The 24,083-nt window shown below is 43.5% G+C and overlaps 1 protein-coding gene across 1 annotated transcript in view; it reads left to right on the top strand.

Annotated features, from left to right (window-relative positions):
• Positions 1-24,083, top strand: part of LOC138266562 (fetuin-B-like) — a 77,995-nt gene that overhangs the window by 40,320 nt on the left and 13,592 nt on the right. Inside the window, exon 6 of the mRNA XM_069215408.1 lies at positions 17,096-17,179. Within this exon, the coding sequence (XP_069071509.1) occupies positions 17,096-17,179 (84 nt within the window). The remainder of the gene's footprint in view (positions 1-17,095; positions 17,180-24,083) is intronic.

Raw genomic sequence — 24,083 nt, 5'->3', positions numbered from 1 at the left:
ATATGACCTTTTCTTTCGTAGGTCTGCCTTGGAGTGCACGTTTTTAATTGTGCATGGGAAGGACAGGGCCTTGTTTGCATGCCATTGATCTTACATTGCTTTTTATGGGCGAGCGCAAAGCGCTCCGTCCCATTCTGTAATCTCTCTTTGGGCTTCCAACCACGCCCATGTCATGTCAGACACTTTCATTGGTTTATGGGCTTGCCTTTTAAAATCTGCTTGCTTTCATTTGTGAAAGGCATGCATACGTCAAGCCTTTTCCGGTATTTAGCCCACCTACACAGCACCGGTAAACTACTAAAAACTTATGAGGCTCGATGTTTTCAGCATGGTGTCCGGACTACTTTATCTGTTTATTTTCCACGCAGCACGATCGCGCTGCATTTTACATAGTGCGATCGTGCTGCGTTTTATTTTTCTTTACACCGCTAATAGCTCTAACTCGAGCAAATGCGAGACCCGTTGCTTTGAAAATGCTTGTTAATAGTATGACAGCACTTCTGCTGTATTATTTTGTTCGCTATCTAGAAAAAGCTAGTTTATGAGTTTACCTATTTGGATGCAGTGAGTTGCTGTTATCAAAAAATGGTGTCATGCTCTGTCAAACTGCTGTTTTTTTGTCGAGTTTTAAATATAACGGCATCAGCGAGGCACCCTGCAATGTCCTAGTTTACTGCTTAACTGAGGTGGCCGATAATGTTGCCTAAGATTTTGATTGGTACTTTTAAAACAAATGTACTGTTATGGAGATGAAATATTGCTGCACATTTAACTCCAAAACGTAGAAGTCTATGCCTTCCTCTATGTAAATCTCCATTTTATAACACTGGTGATTTGAGGATAACCGATGGCATAGTATGCGAACTGTGGTACTATTTGGTCCAACACAACACAATTCAACTCCATATACCATTACACATAATTAACTCCATTACACACAATCTCACTCTAAATAATTCCATTCAATTACTATCCACATAATTCTACAGCACATCATGCCACATATTTCTACTACACAGCTCCACACCACACCTCACAATCCCACACCACACAATTCCACAGCAAACAATTCCAATTTAACCCATCTCTACATTGCACTTCCACCAACCCTTTCATCTCTCCCCCACACACCCACTGCCCTGCTCATCTCTCCCTCACACTTCCACTACCCCATCTCATCTCACAATTACACTGCCCCCTCTCATCCCTCCCTCACACTCCCTCTCCTCTCTATACTGCATGCTCACACATGCTACCTTCCAGTACATCCTCATGCTGTGCACTGATCCACCTCTCCCCTCCCCGGGAGTCCCTCCCACTCATCTCTCTCTCGCTCTCGTACTCTCTCTCATGCCTCTCTCTCGCTCTTTCAAACACTCTTCCTGCCTCTCTCGTATTGGTCCACTTCAGGTCTTCGAGCACAGTTTCTTTCCTGTGCCTTTTCAAGATTTCCATCCCTCAAAACCATTCTCTCTTCCTCTTCTTGGGGTGTCATCTGCATACACAGGCGCAACCTCTTTATGCATCTTGGGCCTGCTATCCCCTTCTTTCTCTATTTCTCACACACCTTTTCTGCTCCTCTGTCCGGAGTTCATTCAGCACTTCGTGCACAAACTACCTATCCATCTCCATCTTCCTTCCTATCCATTCTGTGCAGTTGTCTCCCCTATCTATTCACCATGACACATAATTCCACTGCACAAATGCACTACACACCAGACAATTCCACCGCACACAATGCCACAACTAACAATTCCAATTCAACCCACATAATTCCACACCACATACATCCACTCCACTCTAAACCAAAAGACATGGGTAAAAGACATTGGGCTCGATTTGGAGTCTGGCGGTCGGACTGCCAGTCTACCAATACTGTGATCGGGAGCACACTGTCAAACCGGCAGCCTCCCAGCCTCCGTATTACGTCACTACCACCAGGCAGGAAGTAGTGTCTGCGGCGGTGTTACTGCGGCGGCACGCTTCAGCTCATAAAGTGAGCCTGAAGCACATGTCGCTGCAGTGATACCGCCTGATGCACTTTGGTGCAACAGTGTGCACTGAGAGTGCATGCATAGGGGGCACAACATATGCCCCAGGTACACTGCCCCATGGACAGAATCGCCCCAGGCCGTGTTTGGGGCCCCTTCCATGCCTTTCGGCCATGCTTTTCATGACAGGGATCCCACCATGAAAAGGTCAGTAGAAAGGCAGGTTGATCAGCACGGCAGTGCCGGCATCAGTACTGCTGCAATTGACCATGGCCTTCCCCACCACTGCTGCCGTGGGATTTGCGATCCTGGTGGTTGTAGTGATCCTGTGGCAGTGCGAACGTCACTTGAGGATGAGGCGGTCGTACCCCCACCACGGACGTGGCGGACTCAGAACCTCCGTACTTGTAATCAGGCCCATTGTCATTTACAACGTCAATAGCTCTAACTCTTGCAAATGCGTGACCGATTGCATTGCAAATGCTTGTTAGGATAGGTAGCAACATTTGTAGTAAGTTTCCCTACTAAAGCTTGCTAAATTTTACCCCTCTTACTACTGGATATTATTAGATGATTGCTAAATATATGAGGTGCCTAATATAAAATTGTATTGTTTGTATTTTCTATCTCAGTGCGGCCCTGCGAATCTGAAACTGACTTGACTCCCTGTGTGGGCCTCAGGCTGTGAGGGCCTCAGGCTGTTAGGGTTTCAGGCTTCACAACAGTGATGTACAGGGGTGGCTCCTTCGCAGTGGTAAAGGAGCGTTCCCCTCCCTGGCTAAGAGCCAGCAGCTGAAAAATAAAACAGTAGTTTACTATTGTTTTATTTTTCAGCTGCTGGCTCAGCCAGCAGTGGAGGGAGGGGTAGGGCTGGGCCATGGTAGGAGGGAGCGGGGACGGGGAGTGCAGTGCACTAAGTGCACATGTCTGTTTCACCGGCCCTGTTAGGCCAGCCAAATAGACATGCGCACTTAGGTTTCTCCAACCCACAGCTAGCTAATCCTGATGCTGTTCTAATGCTAGGTGTAGCATGAGAGCAGCGCCAGGATTGCATGGAGAGTCTGCACTGGTGTCCCAGGGAGAACTGGGACACCAACACCATCGAAAGCGAAGAAGAGGAGTGAGGCAGCCAGCATCAAAAAAGAAAGTTTTTATTTTTTATCATTTTGTTTTCTTGTTTCCCCCTCTCCATCCCCATCACCCCAATTCCCCTTGAGAGTTGTGGTGGCCGCCACTGATAATATATTAATAATTGGTACAGCATAGTGTGTAAACGTTCAGGTCACACTATCCATACTATCTGGGCCACTTATCCGATTGTAAAGCGGAAATTCATGCAGTTTAGAGAGCTGCACTCACCAGTAACAGCTCTACAACCGGAACCAATGTTACATAAGGATAAACTATAAAGAAATCCTTAATTTGGCTCTCAGTAGCGATGGCAACAATTGAAATTGCATATTTTAAACCTAATGACAGCTTGGCCTAGAACAACTGAAGTAGCCACTTAAAGTTTGCCCAAAGTGAGACATGCTGCAGCCCCTAGCCTGTGGTTCCCCACCTGATTTAGAGATGCAGAAACAACTGGGTTTCTGACAGCAGGGCATCAGCTTTCTCCACCCCCTCTAAGCTAGTTGCCCATTCACTGCAAGGGGTGTATGAGTCTGGATGTTGTAAGAAGCACCCTATTTAGAGAAGGCCTTCCAGTGTTCATTTTTTGCTCATTGAGTCTGCCATGTATGTCATGGAGGACTTTGCAGGGAAAAACATAAATGACCCTTACATTTCACTGAAAAACCATTACTAAAGCATAATGTAGTGGGTGAACTGCCAATAGCTAGCGGAAATGAAGACATGGTCTGAAAATTGTCTGCCAAACTTAACATTTCCCATTAAGTATAAATTAAGTCAGATTTTTTGCTATCAATTTTAGTTTTGGAGTCTATCACATAGGGACTATTGTGTGCCTGAAACAGTTCATGGGAATAATTGTGATATTCTGATATGTGACTAGAGGACGTCATGCCTCCTCACTCTATGCCATTGCCAACCAGACGTTTAGAGATTTGTAGCAGAGCCTCAACTTAAACACACAGTAGCCAGCTGTTGATTGCCTTTTGCATGGGTGGGAAGCGAGGGTCAAGAGATGATTGGGAGCGTATATAAACTCCTCCAGTTTAAATTCTCAGTATCCTCTCTCATCTCAGCAACACAGCTAAAGGTTAGGCGTTAGAGAATGAAAAGTGGCACTCCTTCTAAATTACACACTCAGGCCCTCATTACAAGTGTGGCAGTCTTAAGATACCCACATTCGCAGGGGTGGTCTTATCGCCGCGGACCCGGCGGTAAAGACAGTCGCATTACGAGTCTGGTAGTTTGGCTGAAGCCAAACCGCCACAACGCCGCCAGTCCCGCTGGTCTGGTCGGACCGCCGTGGCTGGCGGTGAGCTCCTCTGTGCCAGCGGGAGGCCTAAGACCGCCGGCCGTATTAGGAGGCAGCAAACCACCAGGCTTTTCACAGCAGTCGCCCAGCCACAAAAACCCTGGTGGTAACGCACCCGGTGACAGGAATCCCCATTCCTGTTACCGGCACGTGCACCCACACATGTCCACGTACTTGCAAACACCCCAGCCCACTCGTCCACACACTTGCAAACCCCCCCCACCTGTCCATCCACTTAAAAACACCCCCCCACCCGTCCACACACTTGCAAACACCCCCACCTGTCCACCCACTTGCAAACACCCCCCACCCATCCACACACTTGCAGACACACACCGCCACCTGACCGCACGCATACGTAGAAACACACCCACTCGCTTTCACACTGACATACACTCACCCCCACTCGCTCTCACACTGACATACACGCACCCACACTCATCCACACACCTTCATACATGCTCCCCCCACTCATCCGCACACCTTCATACACGCACACCCACTCATCCACACACCTTCGTACATGCACCTGCACACCTGCACACCTTCATACATGCACACCTTCATACACACACCCCACTCATCCGCACACTTTCATACACACACCCCCACTCATCAACACACTCCCTGACATACACCCCCACTTGCTCGCACCCATACAAACACCCATACTCGCATGCATCCCAATACACACACCTACTTACTCGCACCCGACACACCCCTCTCCCCTCTGCTTCCAATCAGACACGCACACCCTCCACACACACATACTTACACACTCACTCACGCACACCCATACTGCTACACATACACGCACACACCACACACATGCACACAAGACACCCTCCCCCCCTCCTCCCCCTTTCAGATGGTCCACCTACCACTCTGGGTGAAGTGGTCATCCGAGAGGGGATAGGTGTTGGCGTTTCCACAGCCAGTGCCGCACCGCTGTGCAGGGACTGCTGTGCTGTATTACGTCTTGTAATACAGTGGGCGGAGTCCTTTTGGCGAGGCAGTGCTGGCGGTGGAAAAATGCCTCTCACCCGCCGTCGGTGTCGGATTTCTGCCCTTAAATGGGCGGAAATCCTTGGATGAGTCATAATACAGCGGTCTTCGGACCACCAATACTGGCGGTCTTTGGGCACCCGCGACAATAGCAGTCTTTCCAAAATTCTGCCGAAGTCGTAATGAGGGCCTCAGTCTCAAATCTAAGGATCTGAAGATCAAGTTTAACTATTGATCCACAGTTTCTTTTCACAGGGACTACCAGACATCACTAGGCTACACTCCTCTGCCCTTCCTTCCAAATATCATTGATAGTAAGTTATATGACATTAGAACACCTGAAACTCAGCCATGCAGTTTGGTGACAGACAACCTGAACCGATTGATACGAGTTCCCTGTTGCACCCTAAGCAATTCACTCCTGATGTAATAAGATACCAAAGGGTCATTAAAGCGGTTAAACAAACAGAATAAATTGCATTGGATGATGCCACGTACATCATACAAACCACTATGAAAATCTAAACGATTACTTTTAGTAATTTCAGCGGAATCCAATAGAGTCTGCATAGGTGCAGTTTAATATAGGGAGAAAAATTGCTTAACTTAAAGAAAATCTTTGTGTCCTTTAAATTATGAGAATATATATAGGGTAATTACATGGCTTGGAAGTGGCTCCCTCCTAGTCTCACCAATAGCTGTTCAATATCATTCTATGTGCCTGTAATGTGCTAGGTGAAGGTGAAGTATTGCAATAAAAGAAAGTTAAATAGTGATATTAGAGAGCACTAGACAGAAAATGCCATGCCAAGATTAGCAAGTCTGAGATATGGTACCTCTTAAATTATATGCCTCACATCTAAAAATCAGTGAAGTGGGCAGGGTCATATGTAACATTTTCAGAAAAACAGGCATTTCAATGAGAGAAGACTATCCCAAATGCAGTAATCAGCACTAATTTCTCTTCTGTATGTAAGGCTCAAAATTGATATGAACATTATTGATTGAAATATATAACCCAGGAACCTGAACTCATAGTTTCACCTAGAACTTCTTACAAATAGACATTTAACTAGAGTGCCAAGAAAGCAGATTGAAATGTGGGTGTAACTCAGGGGAACAAGACAAGGCTGCCCTTTTCTCCCTAGTCTTAGAACCATTTTTAGAAAAGCTTAAAAGATCTGTTGATCATACCAGCTTAATTTTTAACATTCAAAGTATCAAACCGTTTATGCCGATGACATTTTGCATTCTGTCTCTAAACCTGAACAATCCTTGCCTGTGTTTTTATATTTACTGTCTCCTTTGTTATACACTAAAATTTGATACGTCTAAAGTGTTGCCTCTAAGTAAATTTTGCATTCAGGGATCTTTTCAGAAATACGGTTTATCCTGAAGCTCTGCCAAAAGTTAATGCCTAGGAATTTGATATTGTACTTCAGTGAGTGATGCATTAACTATTAACCTTAATGAGGTACAATTGAAAGTTAGACGTTTCATGAAAAAATGGCTCCCTTTGAGTTTCTCTTCATGGGAACATTTCAACACAATCAAAATGATGAGCTTACTCATCATAAACCTATTTCTTTTGGTGTTACCAGTTAAACGTTCTAGATTTGAATGGGATAATAAAGAAGTGAAAATATTTCTTAATAAACTTAAAAACGCTGAAATTGGAGAGTACATTTTTTCAGATTTTGCTAAGTATCACACTGCTTTCAGCTTATAATATATAGGAACTGATTTAGATCTCAGCGTAGGGGTTACTCCGTGGCAATGGTGACAGATTCCCACCCGCCGAAATCTAAATACCATTGTTTTCTATCGTATTTAGACTTCGGTGGACGTGATATCCGTCACTGTTACGACGGAGTAACCCCTCCACCGAGATCTAAATCAGGCCCAAAATCTCTTATATTATTGATCCAAACATAATTAATATTAAATTGTGGTTTTGCTTGGAACACTCTTTTACCCCTCCCTTTTCTCACAAGCTCATCATCTCAATGTCCCAGGCTCCCAAAGTTTTGGATACCATCAAAACTTAAGCACTTATGTTCCCTAATTAGAGGTTTTTGTTGTTGATAACATTTCATCCCTGGAACAATTCAAAGGAACTTTAATCTGGTATTACAAATGAATTATAATAAATGATAAGGTGATTTGTTTGGAAATGAAGAAAATTCTCTTAGTCTCTCAATTTATGGAAGATGAATACGTTATCTCCTTGGCAGATCTCCTATACAAAAAATAGGACCCCAAAATTGGAGTGGGTATGTGTTGTGGGTGGCAAGGGTAATCTTAGGATTTAAGGTGGGTATGTGTTGAGGGGTTGTGGTGTTTAAAGGATATTTATATATAAATGTGTGTGTGTATTTACTATACATATATATATATATATATATATATACATATATACATATATATATATATATACGCACACATGCACATTCTTCTGTATTTATGTATGTGTAAATATATAAAAAATACAGGCATATAAATACATATGTATATATATATATGTATATATATATATATGCATATATACATGCACTCAAAGCATGCCGCCATTACCAAGCAGATCATACGGAAGTAGCGAGTGGTATCGGGGGCTCCCAACAATGTATACACCAGCTTGTACTCTAAAGGAGAAAGCATGCCCACTCGATGTTGCAAAAGTTGTAGTGTTTACTGTAGTAAATTCAGTAAATCCAGCCCATGCGACGCGTTTCTGCAGAACAGCCTGCCCCCCTGTATTATTGCCTTTAAAAAAGCCCGATTTTAGAGTGTGCGCCCAGCACTATCGCAGTGTTTGTATCTTAAACAGTCTCCCCCTTTCCTGGAAAGTAGACTCTCCTAGCTTGGAAGTGTGGATTCAGCCTGTCTGTATCGAAGGAGATTCTGAATAGAGCAGCAGTTGCCTTTCCCCCTGATCACAGGGACTGGACTTAGCTGATTGGCTCCCTGAGTCCCTGCTGCACCTGAGACCCGCACTCCACGGCACATGGAACTCTGCCTCTGTAGAATTCCACTGAGTTTTTATCAACTCTGAGGAATTCCGCGGAGTGGAACTCGGTCAACTCCGCACAGGCCTACTAGAGAACATGTCCAAATATATTGATGATTTTGTGAGGGATTTTATTACAGCTCTGACTTCTTATCTTAAAGACACCAAGGATTTCCTGAGAAAGGTGGAGGGCATTGAATGTGATAATGACTATTTACTGATAACCCTGGATGTCTGTTCTTTGTATACAGGTGTTAATCTTGACCAGGGTATTGAAGCTTATAGACACTTCCTCCGAGCATGTTCCTTTCACCTCTTGTCCCACACTAACATGCTTTTGGAAATGACATACCTATGTTTAGAAAATAACATGATTCTCTTCAATGGAGAATTGTTTAGACAGAAGACAGGAACTGTGATGGGCACCTGTTTCACACCCAGCTTCACAAATTTATTCTGGTGGATGAGCAAGTGGCCATGGCAGATAAGACCACCAAAGACATGGGCTCAGTCATTAAGTGGCTGTGCTATATAGATGACCTATTCATCGTATTGCAAGCCACAGAGAAATCCACAAGGGATTTTGTCTCCAAACTGAAAAAAGCAACTAGAACTTAGGTTTTACCTTGAATATATACAAATAGAAAATTGTGTTCGTGGACATCACTGTAGAAATAATTAGGAGAGGGATTTTCACTACTTCCTCACACAGGAAATCCACGGCAGGGAACACCATCTTGCATGCTCTAAGTAGCCACTCGGATACCATGAAATGGAACATTCCCTATGGGGAACCTATGTGAGCCAAATGTAACTACAGTGATCCCTCCTCCTATTTAAAAAATAAGAAGTTATGTGTGAGAGGTTTAATGAAAGGGGGCTACCCAGACTGGGTTCTGAATAAAGCCAAAAAAGTGTCAGGGCAATTACTAGGGATATTTTTCTATCCAAAGAACCTCCTAGAACCACTGAAGAGAACAATCCCAACCCTAGACTGATCACAGCATATAGCTCTGCCACCAAGAAAGTTTCCAACATAGGCATTAACACTAAAATTGTTTGACTGCAGATCCCACATTAGGCCCCCTGATTCAAGAAAAACATAATTTTGCTTTTAAAAGAGGGAAAACCCTGAGGGACTTCCAAGTCAAGTGTGACATCACCACCCTGGCCTCTAAAGAACAGGAACTTAGTAGCTTTCATCTTTGCAAAAATTGCAGGGCTTTCCAAAACAGCCCAAGTGGAAGATCTCATACTGTACTGTTTGGCAGAGGGGTAAGAGAGATTAGGCAGTTTCTAACTAGCAATACACAGTATACCATCTATGCTTTGAAATGCCCCTGTAAGAAGCGGTACATAGGTAGCACCATTCATCCTGCTTAGAAGCATATATTGATGTAAATGTGGGCTATAGATAAAGGGGGATCAACACTATCCCATGAAGAGGCATTTTGCATCTTAACATTTCCAGGTCAGAAATCTTCTTTCATATTTTGCCATTGAATATATTCCTCCATCTGTTGAGGGAACAGAGAACTTAAGTTAAGGCAGAAAGAATCCAGGTAGATTATTGACTTTGGGGCAAAAATCCCCAATGGGTGGAACACTGAAGAAGAGCTTAGCATTCACTTACATGAGCCATAGTTTCAGACATTCACGCACCCACTCACAGAGACACCCTCACACCCACTCTCACACCCAGAAACTGGATCTCACACCTACTCTCACACCCAGACAGACACTCTCACACCCACTCTCACACCCACATAGACACTCTCACACCCACTCTTACACCCAACGACACCCTTTCACACCTATTCTCACACCCAGAGAGACAGGCCCTGCACCCAACCCCCGATGTGTATGGCCAAAGGCAGTGCACTGCACGTGGTTAGGGGGTTATGGGGGCCGGCCTCAGGGCCTAGCCGAAGGCAGTGTGCTGCACGGGATTGGGTGCTTATAGGAGTTTGACCGGCCAGGTTTCCATATGTGGTGGTGTTTGGATTAACATACAGTAATTAAAATCACTTTACGTTTAAAATAAAATAGAAATTCACTGAAAAAACAAAGATTACAGGGACGTTAAAGTTAGGAACTTCTATTACAAAAAACACAGAAATTCACCTAAAAAAACAAAGTTATAGGGACGTTATAGTTCTGAATGTACTCATACAAATCCTTAGAAATTCAGCAGTAATAGTTAGAGTAATTTCCCTAAGGTAACTATAACTCGCGCCCTGGCCATGCACTGCTAATTACTCCAGATATTACAGCACTCATGACAACTTCTATAACGTTACATAAATATAAACAAAGTATTAGCAGTCAAATTAATGAAGAATAAATTGTGCATGGCGGGGTGCGAGTTATAGTGACCGCAGGGCGCGAGTTATAGTTACTTGAAATAACTATAACTGCTGAATTTCTAAGGTTTTGCATGGCTAAAATCAGAACCTAAGTAAAATTTCCCTGTAAACTTTGTTTTTTTCAGTGACCATATATATCTATATAATAATATATATATATATATACATATATATATATGTATATATATGTAAAACTAGTGGCAGTCGATATTAGGCAGATATGTTAGGTCTGCTTTTCAAAAGAAGGAGCATTTTGTTTTTACTTTGCTAATAACTTTGTCCTCATTTGACAAATCTTCACAAAACTTTCCCAAAAAAAAAGGTCAACCGCCTCAGCCACTGGAAAGATTGGGATGATGCATCAAGCAGGGGCTGTGAAAAAAGGGGAGTTCCAAAACGCAAAATCCCCGTGAATTTTCCAGAGACTCCTTTACACAAGGCTACAGCAAAAACAGCTGAACAGAATTATACCAAATTCGACAGGAAACTAGATCTTGGCCAGCAAATTGTGTTTTATGTGATTTAGTCTAAATCTTTTCAGTAGACTTTGAGAAATTAAGAGCCAAAAGTAATTGTATATGTGGACATCTAGACAGCTGGGCTCGCGCGAGTCCTGGGAGACTCTCACAGGTGCTGCAATTTAGAAACAGAGCGTTCTGATTGGCCCAGGAAGCTTTATTTCCCATCGACCAACTCACTCCTGTGGTAGTCAGACTCCTGTGACAGCAAGCACTATTATAGGCTGCCAGCAACATGAGAAAAATGTTGCTATCAGCCATTACAAAACTCAGGGACTCAGTCCCCTGTCCACCCTGGTGGCCAAAATTTAAGAAAATGGGGTGGGGGCAGCGTGGCACCATCCAGAGCCTGAAAAGGCCCCGGGGAGCCCACTCCAGGGCCAAGTAATTGAAGGGAGGGGAAGGCTCCCTCCTCGAGCCATTGATGACCCCTGGGACTCTATCCCTCGGGCCGGCTCACAAACTATGCACCGAAGTGAGCAGGGAAACAGATCAAAAGATTGCTCCCATGTAGAGGGAGCAGCATTAGGAGCTGCTCCCTGCAGGTAGGAACAAATCTGGCTTCCGATGGAGCTCTTATGACCATCCATGCCGCCCTCCAACAACAGTATGGCGGGTGACTTGTGTGGTCACCAGGGCACCCACTTTTCACAGTGCAGGCCCTGGGGAGTGGGGTCCCCAGGGTCAAATAGCAGCCTCCCTGCAAATTGTGCTGGGTCGTGGGGGATAGGGTCAAAATTTTAGAAACTGAGGAGGGGGTAGCGTGTCCTCCCTGAGTTTGAAAGCCCAAGAGAGCCAGCTCATGTGGGCCAATTTCTTGAAGGGAGGAAAGGAGCCCCCTCCTCAAGCTGTTAATGGCCCCAGGGACCCCAACCCGCAGGGCCAGCTCCATGTTATATAATCCATTCCGGGGAGCCCATCCCAAGATATATCAGTTTCTCTGCCTGCAGCAGCACGGGCATTGAAACCTGTCTTTGCTCTTTCTTCGCGGAGCATTTTCAAAATTCCTGCAAGCTGGAGCAAACACCATGATCGCTCCCAGCTGGCAGGAGCTTCACAAATGCTCCCGCCCACTAGAAGCGGACTTCTGATATGTTTCCCTGCCTAGAAAATGAATTTGGCAGGGAGACATCAATAGACTGTTCCCACCCAGAGGGCACAGCATTAGGAGCTGCTCCCTGCCGGCAGGAGCAATGCCAACTCCCGCTGAACGAAAAAGTGGCCACAGAAAATGGGGTCCCTGGGGCCGATAGCAGCTCGGGAGGCTGTGCGCCTCTCCCCTTCCCTTAATTTTTAGAATTGGGCCTAGGAGATGAGGAGCATGTGGCCCCCCTCATCTTAATTTAAATAATTGGCACAGGGAATAGCATCTCCGGGGCTGATAACGGCTTGGGGAAGGGGTCTGTTTGGTCCCTATTTTGTTTCTTAGAATTGGCTCTGGGGTGTGGGCCTAAAAAGGCTTGAGGAGGGGACCACGTGGTAAAAAACAAATGGCCCTGGGGAATGGGCTTGCAAGGGTCAGACCCCATGACCAACTTCACACAGCACATGGCGGAAGTTTGTGCGCAGCATGAGGGATGTGGGAGGATGTTGGCTCCAGGGACTGGCCAAAGGCCATGCGCAGCGGGTGTTGCATTTACCTTTGGCAATTTAGTATTAATGTACCTCAAAAAACCCTAGAAATTCACTGAAAAAAACCAAAGGGGATAGTAAAGTTTTAGTTAGGTGTGATAAAAAGATCTATTTTTTGTTTTTAGAAAAAAAGAAAGCCTTAGAAACTCACTGAAAAAATAAAGGTTAAAGAAACTTAATAGGTGAATTTGTTAGTGAAAACATTAATGTTTTGAACTTTTAAAAAACTGAAATTCACCAGTTTCAATAAGTTGTGATGTCATCTTTGATGTCATTTGAGATGTCATCAGTGATGTCATAAATGATTTAATAGAACATGCATTGAGTGATGTGAAGTCATAAGCAGTGCATGGCGGGCGCAAGTTAAAGTTAGCTATTATTGGTGAATTTCTGTGTTTTGTGTTTCAAAACAATGTTGTCACTGACAAATTTACATTACTTTAACCTTTTTTTCAGTGAATATATATATATATATATATATATATATATATATATATATATATATATATATAATACAGAGCAGTGGTAGCCACGCTGTGGTGGTGAATAGGTTAGACATTTATTTTTATAACTATAACTTTCCAATTTCTAGTGTTTGTGTAGTTTAATTTTGGTTTGACTGCAAAGATCCTTAACCTTAGTTTTTTTCAATGAAATATATATATATTTATTTATATACATATGTATGCACATTTCTATTACCTTTCTTTTTTTCTTGAAGAATCCAACAACATTATATAGATTTCTTTTTTAATTTTAATGTATCACTTATTTCCATCAATTGTAACATATTATTCAGATCATGCTATCCGATGTTCAGTTTCTTTCTCTTTGTTCTGTCTTTTATTTTCTCACTGTTTCCGATTTTCTTTTCTCCTAAACTGCCTTTTCTTTATGTTACGTCTTACCTGTCTCTAAGTACCTATGTAATGTGTTGACCATTTGTAATCAGGTTTATTATTCATTATAGTTCTCTGTCACTGCTTGTAATATTTATCCTGTATTTTGTTACAGTTCATATACTATTGAATACTATTGTACTTGTGGTGATGAAATGGTGCCCTATCCCACAGTAAATTACTACGTTGATTAGCAGGAATAATAAAGCATAATTCTTTTGTGGGTATGTAGAGAGATGGATTGTAGCAGCATAGGTATGCAAGCAAAATCAAGTTCCTCTAGCTTAATGTATAGTAACATTTATTGCATTGTCATCATATTTCCTCGTTCTCCAGTCTATTGCTAACATTTGGCATGTTTCACAAAAGTAAATTCACACCTTTTTGTAAGTGTACAATTTTTTAGTATTCCCAAAGGAATTTTACGAGTAGTGTCTTTATGACTCTCTGAAGTCTCCGCACAAAAGATAGGATTGTCATATCTTTTTATGGGTGGAGTCTCCACCACCAGTGCAGTCATAAAGATACTACTCATCATACATATTGGTGAAATCATAAACAAAAGTTTACATTTGTGAATCAGCCTCAATATGTGCTTGTAGGAGACAGTGTGGAGTGAACAGCCAACAGATCTTTTGCCTCTCTGCAGTTTGAAGGACTGGGGCTTTCAAGGTTTGAATAACCAGGAATATTGAAGTTACTAGGTCATGGGTCTCGAATAGGTTGATCGCAAGCTACCAGTAGCTCTCAGTGTACTTCTGCGTAGTTGTGCATGATAAGTACCTGTCCGTTGGTTCGACAATTTGCAACTATCGAAATGCTAAGGCAGCTCTTTAAAACCCAGTGCATCACATTCTGTGGGGCCCGGGAGTCTGAAAATATATGATCATGTAGCCTACACACTTCTGAAACATTCGTTACTTGTATCATTTCTGTCTCTTTTCTTTCATTTTCTTTATTCACAACTTTGTTTCTTTCTTTTACGCTTATCCCTTTTCTCTCTTTCCTTTCTTTGTTGCTTTCCTTTTTTTTACTTCTCTCATACCTTTCTTTCACACCTTACTCTCCTTTCCTGTTTGTCTTTTTCACTTTTTTTTGGTCTACTGTTTTCTACCTGTCTTTGCTTCTCGTCTTGTACTCTACATGCTCTCATTTTCTGTTTCCTTTGCTCGGTTTTCTTCCTGACATGTTTTTCATTGTTTCAGTCTTCTTTTTGTACCTAGTTTTACTCTCTCTCTCTCCTTTCACTTTTTCCTCTGTTTCATTCTTTACATCCTTTTCTTCTTCATTTCCTTTTCTCCTTTGTTTAGCTTGCCTTCTTTTTCTTTTCTATTCTCACACTTTCTTTTTATTCTGCCTCTCTTGTGTCTTTTTTCTCTTATTTTCTATTTTTTTTATTCTTCTCTTATCCTCTTCTTTCTTCTCTTTTGTATGTTTCTCTGTCTTTCTGGCTTTTCTTGGATTACCCTGCCGCTTCCTTTCTTTCCACTTTCCTCCATTTCTTCTCTCTTGCTTCTTTTCCTCTCCTTCTTTTTCCCCTCGCATTTCCTTTTATTTTTCCCTCTTCTTCCTTATCATTTATTCCTCTCCCCCTTTTCTTGCATTCTTTATTGTTATATTACTATCTTTTCCCTTTTCTTTCTTCCTGAGTTTAAAGAGTGCCTCGCCTCCTTAAGCAATCTTTTCATACATTAATTTGTGTGTCATTATTGTCTGGCTGTTGTATAGTGTGCTAGCCACAGATATGAAGTCTGTATATGCCTCGCAAAAATGTAAACTTGCTAGTGTCTCTTCGTGCCCTAACTTACAAAGTGAGAGCAGAGTCCTCTTATGCACTGCATGACTATGAAAACACAGTACTAAATTAACTCTCACCTTTCAATGCGATTAATAAACAAAGGACAACATTTTTCCTTGGGGGTCTTTCAAAATAACATTTGCTATAGAGCTCAGTTAGCATTAATGCTGTGTGCTGACTGGAGCAGGAATGTGACACAGTAGGGACGGTTTTTATCTTACTTGGTCTCTATGTACCCTTGTCTAACAGCCATTTATTAGGTGGTAGCTCAGTGTGCTTTTCCGAGGCCAGAAGTAGCTCTCTTTACAAAAAAGATTGAAGACCCCTGGGCTAGGTACTGGTTGACAGAAGCAGTCTGTGATGTTTGAAGTCTTACAGACATCAATGTTTAGGATGTGAGGAGTCATTAGAGGAAAATGCTCCTTCTCTCGAAGATCGTGGTTGGATACTTACAACCCTGCACTAGTCTAAATGCTATCTGAGTTATTTCAATAAAAACTATTAAACATAGAAAAGTGGGTTACTAAATGGAAGATGCCAAGTCATAGCTTTTTCAGCTGCTTAAGGATTACTTTTCAGAAGAGATTACAAATAATACAAGACCCTTAGGCCATAAAGGACTATGGGTACAGAATGGGTAAAGCTCTTTGATGCACCAGGTTCCTTGTTCTCATCTTACAGCACTTTATTACAGGACAAGAAATTTTATACATTTTCACTCACATGTTGAGTCTGACAAGACCAGTTCTGAACTAAGTTCAACTTATGTGCAAAAATAGCATGCTTTAAATTCATGCTTACAATTCATACAATGTGAATGTGCAGAAATTGATTTACTGAGGCAGATTGTGCTAGTACCACCATATAAAATGGTATGGGGGATGTGCTACCAGCTCAGGGAACTGATGCTCCAACGTGAGAACACCCCAAACCTCTTCATGTGTTGCTATTTAGAAACGTTTGCATGGTGGCACATTTGTACCCAGGGTACAAATAGAGATTTGCTCCTGTCAATAACTCTTTAAGTAGGGAGTGTGAACATCCCAAAAAACATAGCATGCACGAATGCACGTTTACAAAGTGTAAATATATGTAAAGTACACATGTACATTTATGCATATAATTACTTCCTGAGACACTTTGACTGCCTCAAATTCCAAGGGAAACTTATAGATTGTTTAAAGATTTTGCAAAACCTAATTCTACTCCAGATGCCGATGCCTATGCAAGGTCACCTGCCTTAGAATGGGAACACTGATTGCAATGGTTTGTTCTGAAAATAAAAGCAGAAACTTGAACCCTGTTGGCATAAATGGCTCATTCAGAGATCTACAATGTTCAAAATCACTGTAGAAAGAAAACATAATTTTTTCAAAATGACATCAATAGGCTATATTAACAACTAAGAATAATAATGTGTTTTCTTGCCTGAACAGCACGTTGGATACTGCAAAGGAAGCCAAATAAGCAGACTTGGGGAGGATGGTTTATCTGTTTCCTGTGACATCTATGAACCCAAGGTACTGTCGGCTCTACAAATATATATATAGCAAATTGTCTCAGACATATTCACATCAAGTGATGGTAATGCATGACTGATATAAAACAAATGATGGTATCCATTCACACCATGCTTGGTTTTCAGCCCCTCGTTATGAGTTTGGCAGGAGGAAAAGGGCACCCGCCCGGCAAACTCCTGCAGTCGGGTTACTGCCAGTGGGTCCCCTTCCAGCTGCCCCATTAAGAGTTTCCCGCTGGGTCAGCGGGCAGAAACTGAGTTTCCGCCCTCTCGCCCAGTGGGAAACAGGCCACAACATTGACGCCGCCTCATAATTGAGTCGGCGGCAATGTTCCGGTGCGTAGGGTGCACCAGCACCCAACGCACTTTTCACTGTCTGCAAAGCAGACAGTGAAAAGTGCGACGGGGCTGACCATGGGGGTCCCTGCACTGCCCATGCCAAGTGCATGGGCAGTGCAGGGGCCCCCTTGGGACCCCCTGCATATCTGCCAGCATTTACATGGCGGTTCAAACGCCATGTAAATGCTGGTGGAGAGAGGAGTCGTAATCCCCAGGGCAGCGCTTCTTGCAGTGCTGCCCTGGCGGATTGAGACCACCTGCACCACCAGGCAATTGGCCGGTGGAAACGTGGGAGTGCCGGCGGTCTGACCATAGCACATCCACAACGGTCGTAATGTGGAGGCCAGACCGCCACATTGGCGGAGGTCCGACCCCCACTGCAACCCTGGCGGTCTTAAGACCGCCAGGGCCATAATCAGGACCTCAGTGTTCGAGTGATGTGGGACTACATTGAAATGTGGAAACCTAAAGGTGCTTGATGTTATTTTGCAAGATAGTATTTAATGTATGATACTGAGTGTTAGAAATGGGGTCTTTGGTTGGCAGTCAGGTTACCCCTGTTAAAGCAAGGACCCTCACTCTAGTCAGGGTAAGTCACACACAATCCAAATTATCCTGTGCCCACTCTCTGGTAGCTAGGCACTGAGCAGTCAGGCTTAAATTAGAAGGCAATGTGTAAAGTATTTGTGCAATATGTCAATCATGGATAAACCAATTAACAGTACAATTTACACAGAGAGCATATGCACTTTAGCACTGGTTAGCAGTGGTAAAGTGCTCAGAGTTCAAAAGCCAACAAAAACAGGTCAGGAAAAATAGGAGGAAGGAGGCAAAAAGTTTAAGGATGACCCTGCAAAAAGGGCCAGGTCCAACACTGAGGATACATGGGAAGGATTTAATGTTCTTTAAGGGATTACAAAAAAACTGGAGAACAACACATATTGTCCTATCACTCACATGTGTGAGCAAGAAGGAAGATGTCATCTATAGGTCTCTAAACCTGGCCTGGATGGTAAAAAGGGTAACAGAAATGCTTAAGAAAAAATGATGGAGTATCTTAAAGTCACTTTATTTCTGCCTCTGGGAAAGTGTATTTCCGGATAAGGGAAAATAAAATGGTTTGAGTTTCTGATTTGGGATGTAGAGAATGGAAGAATGAAGGGATATGACTAGTTGGATTTATCAGGGGTTTGACTCTATTCCACCATCAATCAGTAAAACAAAGAAAGGAATAAAATGGAAGGACATCATGACCATTATCTGTTATTCCATTTATATATTAAACTAGTAGTATTGGTGCATGACTCAACCCAAAGCAGCTTCAATTTCCCAGTAGATAGGCTTCCTTTGCTGTCTAAATCAATCCTAATACTTGTAAAACCAAGAAGACAGGTGTCTAATCTCTTTCTTTCTGAAAAACTTCAAAAGACCTAACTAGCTAACTGTCAAAGTTGCAAACATTTATTTGCCAGGGTTCAGACTACAGAACTTGATTATGTGGTCTTTTGATCAGAGTAGTTGTAGGTACGGATTCAGTGTGTTTTATATCGATCCTCACATATATCTCATCCATGCTTTGAATACCAACTTATTTTCTAGGTAAATGTATTTATGGACAAATTAATTTACTCACATTGACAATATGTTTGTAGTCAATATGATAGATATTACATATATACAAGGTGGAACATTATCAGGGTGATTTGCTCTATGTGATGCCACAGTGGTGACACTTTAATACTTCTTAATTATTTATTTTATTATAATATATATATATATATATATATTGATAAGAATCTAAAAATAATAATACATAAATAATTGAGAAGTATTAAAAAACAAAGGTTACAGGGACACTATAGTTAGGCTCACATTTCAATGTACAAAACCAGTGAAATTCAGCAGTGATAGTTACTTCAGCTTACTATGACTTGCGCCCTTGCGTATGACCTCACATTTTACATTACGCATGACATGGTCAGTGACATCTCAAATGACATCACTGATGACATCATCCACAGAACCACTCACACACCCAGTTATACCTCTGTACAAACTCTCGTACATCCACATACAGCTACTCACTCATTCACAGACCCTTAAAACGACTGGCACGCTGCCACTCACTCACACAGCAACTAACACAACTACTTACCCATCTATACAGAACTAACTCAGGTATTTACAAACTCATACATCTACTCACACACCCACTCACAGACCCATACAGCCACTCATACACCCATGCAACCACTCACATACCCACTAACAGACCCACAGTTACTCACACCCCCACTCTCTCACACATACAATCACTCACACACCTGCACACTAAGCCATACAGTCACAGACACAGCCACTCACTCAACAATACAGTCACTTACACAACCATTCACATACCCTTACAACCACTCACACACCCACTCGCTTACCTGCACCGGCACTCACACACCCACTCACTCACCCATGCGGCCACTCACACATACCCAAAAAGAACAGATAATGGACAGAATGCGGAACAAAATAAACATTCCCCCTGTGACAGATCTGGGTTTAATCCATCATTTTTTTTGCTTGCCATGCCATTCCAGTTAGGACCCAGCCATGTGCAAATCAGTCTTGACCCTGTTCCCCGTGGTAACAGTCAAGCCTGAACTGTCAGGCCAGGCTCTCCCTGGACTAGAAACAAGCACCATGTGACTGGTTTTGGGGTATCACCCCTCTTCAGCCAGACTAGCTTGACTCTGGTGGCATAGCGAGCACTGGACCCACGTCTGGGCATACCCTTCACACACTCACTCACTGAAACAGCACTCACACATCTACTAACTCTTGCATACAGTCACTGACAGAGCCACTCACTTGTACACACAGCCACTGACTCAATAGTACAGTCATTGACTCACCAATTCACTCACAATACAGTGACACCCATTCACTCACCCATACAAGCACTCACACACCCACTCACTCATACAGCCACTCACTGAACCAAATACAGCCACTCACAGTCACTTGCTCACCCATACAGCAACTTACACATCCACTCACTCTCCCATACAATAAATGACTCAACCACTCACTCACCCATAGACCCACTCACGCACCCACTCACCCATCGATACAACCATTTACACTCACTGGATGATGTCTCAGTGATGTCATTTGAGATGCCATCATTGATGTTATCGGTGATGTCACTGACCATGTCATGATTGATGTTATATGTGAGGTCATAAGCAGTGCAATACGGGCGCGCAAGTTATAGTTAGCTGAGGTAATTATAACTGCTGAATTTCACTAGTGTCCAGTAACCTTAGTTTTTTTAGTGAATTTCTTTTTTTTTCTAATCTATTTCTTAACTATAACATCCCTGTAAGCTTTGTTTTTTCAGTGATTTTCATTACTATACGTTAATCCAACCTCCACTGCGTACGGCCTTTGGCTTTCCGCGGTGGAAGTTGGCTGAAGGGGTTGGCTGAAGTTGGCTGAAGGGCCTGGCCACAGGGCAGTCCCTGTGACAACCTCTATAACCACCCATCCCCACGCTGTGCACTGAGGCCGTGTGGCCAACCCCTATAACCACCCAACCCCACATTGCGCACAGCATACAGCTGTTCCCAGCATGGGTTGCCCACAGGGCCCAGCCTGTGGCCAGGTCCTGCGGCCAAACCCTATAACCACTTAACCCCATAACCCTATAACCACCTAACCCCATGCTGTGCATGGCCAAAGGCCATGAGCACCAGAGGTTGGCCACTACACCTGGTCTGCTACCCCGCTCCCCAGGCCGACCTTGGCCCTGAGGATTCCATCCCCCAGGGCCCGGCCTAATTATTTTTTGTGGGAAGAGGGTTGCGTGGTCCTCCTACCCAGGCACATATCGATCTGGGGATCTCATTATTATTTTTTTGGTAAGGAAGTGTGTGTTGTCCCCCTCCCCAGTGCAGAGCCTAGTTATTACATTTTCTTTGGGGAGGTGGGCCGCATGGCCCCCTCCCCAGGCTGATATTGGCGCCGGGAACCCTGTCCCCTGGGGCCTGGCCTAATTAGTAAATTTTTGGGGGGACTGTGGCTGTGTTCCCCCCTCCCCAGGGCTAATCTGTGCCAAAGGGACCCCATCCCCCGGGGTCTGGCCTAATTAGTAATTTTGTAGGGTAGAGGGCGGCTGTGAGGCCCCTCTCCCCAGGATCAATTTCAGCCCTGGGACCCCATCCTTCAGGGCCTGTCCTAATTAGTATGTTTTTGGGGGGTTGGGGGACCGCATGCCCCCCCGCCCCAGGGCTTATCTCGGACCCGTGGACCCCATGCCCCGGGACCCGGCATAACTATTAATTTTGTTTTGGGGAAGAGGGGCTGCATGGTCCCCCTCCCTAAGGCTGATGTTGGCCCCGGGGACCCCATCCACAGGGGACCTGCCTAATTATTTAAATTATTTTTAGGGAGGGGGGCCCTGTGCAATAAATGGGGTGTTTAAGGCCTGGCAAGGGGTTTATTTTGCTTACTCAAACTTGTAGTTTAAAACTGTGTTCAAGCTGTAATGGCAGATCTGATACATGTTTTAAGAGGCTACTTAAGTTGGTGGCATAATCAGTACTGCAGGACCACTGTTAGCATTTAATTTACAAGCCCTGGGTATATGGTATATCACTTTACTAGGATCATATAAGTAAATTAAATATACCAATCATGTGCAAGCTAATTTTACCTGTTTTAGAGAGTGAGCACAATCACTTTAGCACTGATTAGTAGTGGTAAAGTGAAAAGAGTCCTAAGGGCTACAAAAATGAATTCAGAAAAAAATGAAGGATAAGGGCAAAAGGTTTAGAGAAGGCCATGTCCAACGCCAAGCCTAAAACTCCTTTTATATTACATAGATGTAACCCCCAGTTGGCCCTAAAAAGCCCATAGGGTAGGGTACGTTGCATTGAAAAAGTTGGACTGCTACGTTTTACATGCCCTGATAGTGAAAACCTTTTACATTTGTTTTTCAATACTGTGAGGCCTACCTTTTTCTTGGGATAGCATTGGGTTACAATATTACATTTAATGTGCGATAACATTTTTTTAGGAACAGGTCAAAATGTCATGTTTGGTGTATGAAGAGTTAAAATGTAAAATCCTCTTTAATCGTAAAGTTGGATTTTAAGTTACAATTCTGAAAATTACGCTTTGAGAAAGTTGGCCTTTCCTTCACCTAACCATTTGATGCCTGCAGCGTCTGTCTTGGGTCAGATGACTGTGATTAGTATGGCGGTTGGCATTTGTGTATTCTTCCCAGTGACACAAAGGAGGACTGTTGATAGGATGAGCTATCATGCTAGGATGGAAGGAGCGAAGATGTGCTTCGTATTTTGTCATGCCAGATATCCTGAAGACAAGGCAGGGAGGAAGGAAATTCCAGAACTGTTTGTTAAGGGAAAACTGCAGAAGTTACTTCCACTTCAAATCGGACACCTGCTATAAAAAAAGGTCCCTCAGACCTGCTCTTCAGTACACACTTGGACATTTGGATACTACAGAAGGACGGCCCTCCGGCCAGAGGACTTCTCTGCTGCTTGGGACCTACCCTACTCTCTGAGAAGGAAGATTGGACCTGCTATCTTCATCCCCGACAGAGTGACTCCAGGGTACAAGCTGCTGACCTTCTGTTCTCAACTATAGGAACACCCCAAGGCCCCAAGGCTACAGGAACACACAAAGCTCCTGAGGCTTCCCTGCAACTGCCCAGCAGATCTGTTGCACCAGACCTGCAACAGTTATGATCATCAGCAATGCTGTCCCTGCTCCTCAAAGTCACCTCCACCACCAACTAGATCCTACGCATTGTACTTTGAGAAGGTAACTTATTCAGTGGGACTAACCCGGTCCCTGTATCCAGCCCGTGCTCCATCGCAGTTGGCTTGAACTTGTGTCTTTCCCCCATAGCACTATCAGATAACTGTGAGTAGCGCTGTGTTATCTAAATCTTTGAAATCGCATATCTCTGGTTCTACAAGCTGGCCTTTTGTCATTTTGGTCGAAAGGGCTGTTGCACTTTCACTGATTCAGTGCTCATGGGGACACCTCAGACCACTGAGCACTGATTCTTATGGGAGAGGTATTGTTGGAAAATGGAAGAATCTCCCCATTCCAATGATACCTCTGCCCAGTAGACCCCTACTTGGGGATCACTACAGGAGAGTAATTCCCAAGCAGGGATCCACCCACTACACACCAGGGATGGGGGGAGCGGCCCCTTAGGCAAGGGCATGTGCTCCCCAGCATATTTGCATATAAGAGTCTTACTGCCCCTCAGGGGGTGGATGTGACCATTCCATCCGATCTGCCCCTAGGGGGGAGCAGAAAGCCCACTAGACACCAGGGATATTTTTTGTATATATAAAAATATAGGAATGTGGCTGGCCCCAGGACATGGCCTTTTCCCTTCCCCAATGAAAATGCAAAAGTCTTTAAACCCCCCTGGGGGGTACATGGGGGCAATTAACAAGATCTGCCACCCCTGGGGCAGGGAGCTCACTAGACACTAGGGAACTTTTAAATATATATAAAAATATAGGAAAGGG

The sequence above is a fragment of the Pleurodeles waltl genome, chromosome 11, assembly GCF_031143425.1.
Source record: "Pleurodeles waltl isolate 20211129_DDA chromosome 11, aPleWal1.hap1.20221129, whole genome shotgun sequence".
Taxonomy (NCBI): Eukaryota; Metazoa; Chordata; class Amphibia; order Caudata; family Salamandridae; genus Pleurodeles; species Pleurodeles waltl.
Note: the sequence above shows the minus strand (reverse complement) of the source record. Positions and strands in the feature narration are given on the sequence as shown.